The sequence below is a fragment of the Limulus polyphemus genome, unplaced genomic scaffold (genome assembly GCF_000517525.1).
Source record: "Limulus polyphemus unplaced genomic scaffold, Limulus_polyphemus-2.1.2 Scaffold1308, whole genome shotgun sequence".
NCBI lineage: Eukaryota > Metazoa > Arthropoda > Merostomata > Xiphosura > Limulidae > Limulus > Limulus polyphemus.
This window is the reverse complement of record NW_013666918.1, coordinates 133,464-143,120: the sequence shown is the minus strand read 5'-3', so window position 1 is coordinate 143,120 and position 9,657 is coordinate 133,464. Positions and strand designations below refer to the sequence as shown.

Sequence of the window (9,657 nt, the reverse complement as noted above, 5' to 3'; positions counted from 1 at the left end):
TAGATGTGGTGATTACATGATGTGGTATTTAGGTTCATTAGTTTCATTCTCAGTATTTCTTTTGTCATAGTTGCAATTTTGAAGATGTAATCCCTAGTGTTAGTTTTATCACATTAAATACAACATCATTTGATTACCATACCTTGTTAAATACCACATCATGTAATCACCACATCTAGTTAAATACCATATAATTTAAACACTATATCCTATTATCTAGCCAGATATTTCAGAATAATATAAAACCACTGGGCCTTGCTTGGCTCACACCACCAAGAACATAATTATCTCTCTCTTTTGGTGATTGACTATAAGATGAAACAATAGAAAAATTCTTTAAAATACATGATCACATAAGTAAGTTCCTGCAGCATAATAAAAAAGAGCATATTTTTATCGACTCCCTGGTTACTGAACTGATTTGCTGACAGATATCACCAAGGATTTAAACAATGTGAATAGACTACAACATTCCCATTTGTATTCAAAGATGTACCCCTGTCCTTGAAAAGCACATGAAAAAGAAAAGAGGTAAACAAAGATGAAACAAGCTGATAATTTTTAATAACCGATATTTCCATATTGATAAGAAAACTTACTAAGTAAGTAGATCTACTGAAAATTTACCTATTTCATCAAAGATTTGTTAAAACAGCTTTGTTTCAAATAAATAAAAGCTAAATTAAATGCTAAGTTTTAATGATAACAGTGAAACAATTCTTGTGCTATAAGCTTAGTCGTAACTGCATGCAGAAATAACACTTAAATGTACAATGTCTAGCAATTTATTACTCTCTACTGATAGAATTTTAAAATAGTATCACCTGACTTCAAATGTCAAACTTACCATACTATTTAACTGTAACAATATTTTAATAATATTTTAGGTAATAGTATATTAAATGCATTTTGAATGACATTTTAGACAAACCTTCCGTGAGATATTCTTGGTTAATACAACACAATATAATTTAACTTAGAACATAGCCTATTCTTACTGTTTTCACTTCCCATTACAAAATGATAAATTTTAAACCTGAAAAAATGCATTCATACTATACTAATTTTGACAGAATTTTAATTAATCTAAAAAAGGACCTACTCTAGTACACTGATTTTGTTTAAAAAAACTTTAACCAGTCTGTGCAACAAAGCTGCTTCAGTAAGAAAATCTTGGCTACAACTCTAACCAGCTTACGTAATAGAGCTGCTTCAGGAAGATAATCTTGGTTACAACTCTAACCAGCTTACCTAACAGAGCTGCTTCAGTAAGATAATCTTGGTTAAAACTCTAACCAGCTTACCTAACAGAGCTGCTTCAGGAAGATAATCTTGGTTACAACTTTAACCAGCTAACCTAACAGAGCTGCTTCAGGAAGATAATCTTGGTTAAAACTCTAACCAGCTTACCTAACAGAGCTGCTTCAGTAAGATAATCTTGGTTACAACTTTAACCAGCTTACCTAACAGAGCTGCTTCAGTAAGATAATCTTGGTTAAAACTGTAACCAGCTTGCATAACAGAGCTGCTTCAGTAAGATAATCTTGGTTACAACTTTAACCAGTCTGTGTAACAGATTTATTTAAATAAGTTGATTGTGATTATAACTTTAACCAATATATGTAACAGAACTGCTTCAGTAAGATAATCTTGATTACAACTTTAATTACCCTGTCTAACACACCTTTTTGATAAGGATCTCCTCATATATACTAATTTGGATTAAAGACATTTTTTACATGCACTAACTACGACTCAAAACAAGAACAGTTTTTATGAAGCACGAAGAAGGATCTATGTTCTCCATTACAATTTGTATAAATTTCAGATCAAAACTAAAATATATATACCTAGTAATGAGCATAGCTAACTGGATAAATTGTTCAAACTATACTGCTCTATAATTATTAAAATGAACTGTATTACTTGGGTACTTGTGCTATTAACGATATTTCTGGCCCTAAACCCAATATCTCATGATGGTTTGGTCAGCACAAAATGCTTAGGGTAGTCTTAATACATTAGTACTATAATTTAAGCCTTAAAATTATTTGTATTTTTAAATTTAAGGGTGGAGGTTGGGAGAAATCTATTGTGGAATTTTTAGGGTGGTTTTATTGTTATTCTTCTACTTTAGGAACTATTAGAAATTTTAAGGGTGGAGGTTGGGAGGAACTTTTAGTGGAAATATTTTTAGGATGGTCGTTTTTTTCTTCTACTCTTAATATTATAAGAACTTTTAAGGGTAACTGCCTTCCCACAACTTGCTGCAGACAGTGAAAGGCAATAGGAGTTGAAACGTTGTGGGTATAAGCACTCATAAACTAAGCTAAGAATATGGTATAATTTAATACTGTTGCTAGAAAATTAATATTCACTCTCCCCAAAACCTGCTAAGATGTAGAAAACAATCCAGTATCAGAAATATGTCTTCATTCCCAGAGTATGTTTGAATTTCATGTTACTATTGGTCATTCCATTATAAAATAACTGAGGGAGATTACACTCTCCAGCCATCACCTGCTCTGCTAGTTGTAAAAAACTTATTGTAACACTAACATGGAACAATATCCAATTAGATCAAAGAGATTAGTCAACTTCTTTCAACAACCCACCATAGTTCAAACTATACAAATGTCTGGAACAGTACATATGCTAAAACTGTGAATCATTCCTTTAAACTTTAAGAGTTAACTGTACTAGATAGGAATAGACAGGACATATTATGTATATGACCGCATGCTATATTCATTAAGATGCAGGAAATTTGCATTAATAATGATGTAGTAAGATTTAGAAAAGGAAGCAACAATATGCTGTATACATCAAAGTAATTAGGGTAATCAATTCTTCCCATAAATCACACAACTTTACTCAGCATGACAGAGCAACAACTCCTGTACACTAGTTATGATTATAAAACATCTACTTATTAAGCATGAGAACCAACTCTATCTACACTAATTCTGACAATAAAACAGAAAAGTATTTAAAAGGATAAAAGACCAGCTTCTGCTACACTAATTCTGACTATAAGTAACATAACTTTTTCAGCACAACAAAACAACAACTCTTGTATGCTAATTCTGATTAGAAAACATATAACTTTATTAAACATGAGAACAAACTCCACCTGAACTGCTTCTTATTATAAAAACAACTTTATATAGCATGAAAGAGGACCAACTATTTGTACACTGATTCACATTATAAAACAGAGAACTTTCTGAGCATAACAAAGGCTCAACTTTTAGAACACTAATTCTGACTATAAATCACATGAATTTATGCAGCATGAAAGAGAACCAGCTTCTGTAAAATAATTCTAATTATAGAAACAAATAACTTTACAGAGCATGAGAACAAACTCCTGTACACCGTGCTCAGTAAAGTTGCCTGTTTCCTTTGTCATAATTAATCTACAAGAGTTTGTTCTCATGCTCAGTAAAGTTGCCTGTTTCCTTTGTCATAATTACTCTACAGGAGTTTGTTCTCATGCTCAGTAAAGTTGCCTGTTTCCTTTGTCAGAATTAATCTACAGGAGTTTGTTCTCGTGCTCAGTAAAGTTGCCTGTTTTCTTTGTCAGAATTAGTGTATAGGAGTTTGCTGTCATGTTTAATTAAGTTACCTGTTTCTATAGGCATAATTAATTTGTTCTCATGCTCAATAAAATTACCTGTTTCTATAGTCAGAACGAGAACAAACTCCTGTAGATTAATTCTAACAAAGGAAACAGGCAACTTTACTGAGCACAAGAACAAACTCCTGTAGATTAATTATGACAAAGGAAACAGGCAACTTTACTGAGCACAAGAACAAACTCCTGTAGATTAATTATGACAAAGGAAACAGGCAACTTTACTGAGCACGAGAACAAACTCCTGTAGATTAATTCTGACAAAGAAAAGAGGCAACTTAACCGAGCATGAGAACAAACTCCTGTAGATTAATTCTGACAAAGGAAACAGGCAACTTTACTGAGCATGAGAACAAACTCCTGTAGATTAATTCTGATAAAGGAAACAGGCAACTTTACTGAGCACGAGAACAAACTTCTGTACACCATTCTGACTATAGAAACAGGTAATTTTATTGAGCATGAGAACAAATTAATTATGCCTATAGAAACAGGTAACTTAATTAAACATGACAGCAAACTCCTATACACTAATTCTGACAAAGGAAACAGGCAACTTTACTGAGCACGAGAACAAACTTCTGTACACCATTCTGACTATAGAAACAGGTAATTTTATTGAGCATGAGAACAAATTAATTATGCCTATAGAAACAGGTAACTTAATTAAACATGACAGCAAACTCCTATACACTAATTCTGACAAAGAAAACAGGCAACTTTACTGAGCACGAGAACAAACTCCTGTAGATTAATTCTGACAAAGGAAACAGGCAACTTTACTGAGCACAGGAGTTTGTTCTCTAGATTAATTCTGACAAAGGAAACAGGCAACTTTACTGAGCATGAGAACAAACTCTTGTAGATTAATTATGACAAAGGAAACAGGCAACTTTACTGAGCATGAGAACAAGAGTTTGTTCTCATGCTCAGTAAAGTTGCCTGTTTCCTTTGTCATAATTAATCTACAGAGTTTGTAGATTAATTCTGACAAAGGAAACAGGCAACTTTACTGAGCATGAGAACAAACTCCTGTAGATTAATTCTGACAAAGGAAACAGGCAACTTTACTGAGCACGAGAACAAACTCCTGTAGATTAATTCTGACAAAGGAAACAAGCAACTTTACTGAGCATGAGAACAAACTCCTGTAGATTAGTTATGTCAAAGGAAACAGGCAACTTTACTGAGCATGAGAACAAACTCCTGTAGATTAATTATGACAAAGGAAACAGGCAACTTTACTGAGCATGAGAACAAACTCCTGTAGATTAATTATGACTATAAAACAGATAACTTCATACAGTATCAAATCAAGCAATTCCCGTTACACCAATCCTGATTATACAACAGAGGACTATTCAGCATAAGATTTTTGTATGCTCTTTCTAAACCTAACAAGATATATATATATACCCTTTCTAAACTTGTATTGAACAAAAAAAGACAAAGTAACTTGTCTGTACTTATACATTGATCTTGAACATAACAAGGCTATTTTATTAACTCTGAAAAACATTCCTGCTTGTGATACAGGTATACTAGGCTTTGCTAAAAAACAAAACACAGAACTATTTACTCTGAAAAAAGGGTTTAATTGTAATAAATGTACATCATTTTTACTTAAAAGAGGATAACTTTAATCATCATAAAGAAATGGGGCCTGCTTCTGCAAAGTAAATTATTACTTTAACACTTTAAGGTGGGCAATTTGACCCGTCTTGTAAGTGTGAAACTATACAAACTATAACTCTGAATTTACTTAAGTGTATCTTTTTGAAATTTGGTAAACCTTCAGTAAATGTTTCATCTGTTGTATATCAAAAATCAGGTTTTTTAGTAAAGAATTGTCTGTGAATTCAGTATAAATGAAAAGTAATTTTCTTGCTAAGAATAAAAATATTTCTTTACATATTTAATTTGCATAATTTCTAGACTTCCTAAATGAACATCAAAAGTTATTTTTAGTAAAGCTATATTTTATGCTACTTTCTATAATCCAAGCTGTAATGAAATCATCAACTTACAGTGAAATGAAAAGTCAAAAACATAAAACAGAATTAATAATAACCCTTTCTTTAAACCATCATTTGTCACCAGATTTTCAATTTAACTATCTTTACAATTTCAACTGTTAACCTTTAACATCTGTTTCTTTATAATTATATAGTTTTATTGCCAGACGTTGCTCTGTGGAAGCTGTTTATTACTCCATGAAAGGCATTAAATCATAGTGAGAGCCCATATCTACTTCCCCACTCCCAGTCAAAGTAAACAAACCAATCAAGTTACATGAAGTGAGATTGAGTTCCTAAATTCATAAAATTTTTAATTTTTATTACCCAAGTTTTAAATTTTACATTTGACTTACTTTTGTTATAAAATATATAATAATAAATAAAAATATACATAAAACAACAAGAAATTTGGAACTTTAAGTATCAAGGCCTATTTGTTCTTAGATGCCATTCTTCAGTAACCCTTCTTGTTTCTCATTATATTGGTTGTCCACAAAAATATATTCACGTAGCTTTCAAATATGCTACTTAGAACATAAAAAACATATCAACACCAGAACAGTGTCCCTGAATTCCTACAACTTGTCTGGCTTTATAACTACCATATTTTCCTTATTATAAGTTAAACCTTTATTTTAGTTGCATAGCTGATTTTTAGGAATTTTTTAGTTTTTGTTCATACATAAGTTGCATCGCTATATATATGTTGCACCACTGCAATTTTAAAAAATTCATCCTACTGCTATATGACATGTATTTTTTTTTTTATACATACACTGCTGTATTTAATGTTTTTGTTGTTTCACATAAATAGAATAAAGAAAGAACCATTACAATTTGTTTATGTGTGCTCCCTTTCCTTCAAAGTTTGATCATCCCCATGTGTGACATAACAAAGATACTGGCTTTATTATGTCAGTTTTATATACTAGTATGTAGTTTTATGGTGCACAGATGCATGAGAAACCCCAAATATGCAAATCACCCTCAAATTTGAAATACAGCTGAAAATAAATGATTTACTGTCATGTAAAACAACCTGATATTACCACATTTTGTTTACATCCATCATTTTTCACAGGTAACTGGAACTTCAACTGATATATGAATAAAAATAAATTTGCATTAAAAGTTTTTTTGTTTTTTTACTTTGCCTGGAAAATTAATTTATTTACCCAACAAGTTTTTTTTTACATAATATTTCCTGTTGAATATTGAATTATTGTAAATGTCTGGTTCCTGGTAACAAATTGAATGACACGCATTGTGTTCCCTCTAAGCTGCATGCCTGCACGACCACACAACAGTTCATCAAGTGCCGTGCACTTATCCATACATGGTTACTGTAATAGTGGATATGATTGTTTTATCTGTTACCTGTTTAAATATTATTGTTATTGTAATAACTATTGAATGTTATTTTGTATTTTATTTCTGTTATGATAAATGGTGATGACTAAAGAAATTCATATGGACAATCACTGCATCATTGAAGTCATATACAAGTCACACATAAAATTCTTTGGGAAAAAAATAGCGACTTATACAAAAGAAAATACTATATATATAGGCTACCAGAAGCAATGACTTTACTCAACACACATCAAGCTTTTATTCCAATCTATCATCATTAACTACCAAATATAAACAAACAGTCTTAACATTCCGATACACTACAATATTCTTTTTCTATCGCTTATAAACATGCCCATAAGTTGCATGAAAAGATTGAGAGGCTTCTTCAGTGGGTTTTACAAATTAATTGACAAAATTTATACTTTATATTCTTTCTTCTCATTATATTCAGTTTGTGTTTCTAGTTGTTTGTAAGCTCCAGCAGCCTATTTTTGATGCTATAAAGTTCTAAAAAAGAAATCAAAGCTATACATGTCACGTGACACAGAAGAGTGAATAGTGAGCATTATTTTAACATTTGCTTTTGAAACTAATAAATCAAAATGGAGATAACATTAACACTTGAATTATAAATGATGTTTTGATGCCAAGTTTATTGACATACATTGATAAAAAAAGTTGAATTACATTTTAAATATAACTCTGTAAAAGGTTGTGACATGCAAACTTTGACCCTGTCTTAATGAAGCAGTTAACCAAAGATATTCATTAATTCTGAAAAGAAAAAAATGTATAAATAAATGGACCTTTTCCTACTAAACAGATTATTACTTCTAAACATACATTCTCTATTCACCTGGACAAAAAGAAGTTGTTCCTGTAATAAATTATTATTGACTTTTTTTAGAACACAACTTGGAGAAAGGAACTAATATCGCAATTCTGAGAAAATGTAAATGACACTTCACATACCACGATTGAAAACTTTAATAATACCCATTTTATAATTACTAGCATAACTTTGCAGCCTACAAAAACAAAAATCATCCACTTTTCTGAAGGTAGAAAAACACACTTTTTGTTTTTATACTTGTATAAAATATCAGTACCTAATGAGATCCTTATTACTAATACTTCTTTCCTATATTGGATCTTTAAACAAACTAATTTACCATAGTGAACCTGTGGTGATGGTTTCAAACGATCACCATGAACTTCTTGACGAGATAGCTGCAAGGAAGATGACAACAGCTGAAGTGCCCGCATATATAACACCAGCTGTTCTGCTCGTCTGTAACCTTCACTTACAGGAGGAGCTTCACCTTCATATTTCTGAAGAAAAAGTCTCCACATCAAATTACATTCTCATAATGTTCCTTTGATTAGTAAGTCAGTATTTAAATAAAATTCATTAAGGAAGAAGCAGAGTAACTCTGTCCTCTAATAATCTTATATTAAAATATTATTTGGTAGGTATTTCTATATCCCAAGGTTCTTAGAAATAGTAGTTAGCTCACTATCTAGATATTATTACACTAGTAAATAACTCCATATCCATACATTCAAACATTGGTGGGAATCTCTATAATTATATATTCATACTTTGGTAGGTACCACGACATCCTCGTAATTAAATTTTGTGAGATACTATTAAGCTTTGTGATTTTATGTTTGTACATAAAGATATCATAAAAAACACACACATCTTTAATTTCTGTAAATATTAATTAATTTATCATGATCACATTTTTAATGTCTAAATGCCTAATTATCAAAGATTATTACAGCAAAATATGTATTATCAAACTTTATGCAACCTATGTGTACCAATTAGGACATGTTTTTACCTGTACTTTCAGTGCAGAGTCATTGAGAGATCCTGCTGGTGTGCCTTTAGACTTTGCAAGTTCTAGAATACAGTTTACCAGTGCCAAAACAAAGTTCAGTTTTGCTAAAGTCTCATTATGTTCTTTCTGAAACAAAATAATATATATATATATATATATATACACACATTATGTAGTTCTATGATGAATATTTTGCTTGAACAGTTTGAATGTAGGTGTTACAGGTTTTGGATTATAGGTGTCATTGATTAGGGTTGGAATTAGTTTTCTCAAATATGATCAATATTAATAACTTTATACAAATCCTCGTCTAGTATGTTTACAAAACCTAAAGATAATCAAATGAAGGTGGATATATTTTTAAACATATCTTTCAAGAGAATGATTTCTTTGCAACAATATTTGATCAATAAATATGATCTCCTCATCATTAACAACAGAAAATGAATCTGATTTTTGTTTCTGAGTGAATATTTTTAGCATACATTTTAATACTATAGCACACTATTTTCTAAAGTGCTTGTTCTGCAGTTAAACATCTATCTCACGGTGGGTTGTAAGTACTAAACATAAAAATCTAGAAAGTGAAATAAACTAGTATAACAAAGTTAAGTCATGTAGGAATGATATAGCTGTATCACCCAATATCCTTCTTTGCATTCTTTTTGGCACTGCCATCCCTACATCATTTTACATTTACAAAATGATTTTTCTCCTGACTGAAAGTTAATGTATTCTATGAATGTGTGTAATAAAATTTAATATTATGTGTATTGTATTTTTTTTTTTAATCCTTCAC

General features: G+C 30.9%; 1 protein-coding gene across 1 annotated transcript in view; it reads right to left on the bottom strand.

Annotated features, from left to right (window-relative positions):
* The window catches only part of LOC106463033 (serine/threonine-protein kinase unc-51-like), a 149,148-nt gene that overhangs the window by 14,753 nt on the left and 124,738 nt on the right, over positions 1-9,657 (bottom strand). Inside the window, exons 19-20 of the mRNA XM_013923003.2 lie at positions 8,859-8,984; positions 8,184-8,343 (exon numbers count right to left, since the gene is read on the bottom strand). Coding sequence (XP_013778457.2) covers positions 8,184-8,343; positions 8,859-8,984 — 286 coding nt within the window. The remainder of the gene's footprint in view (positions 1-8,183; positions 8,344-8,858; positions 8,985-9,657) is intronic.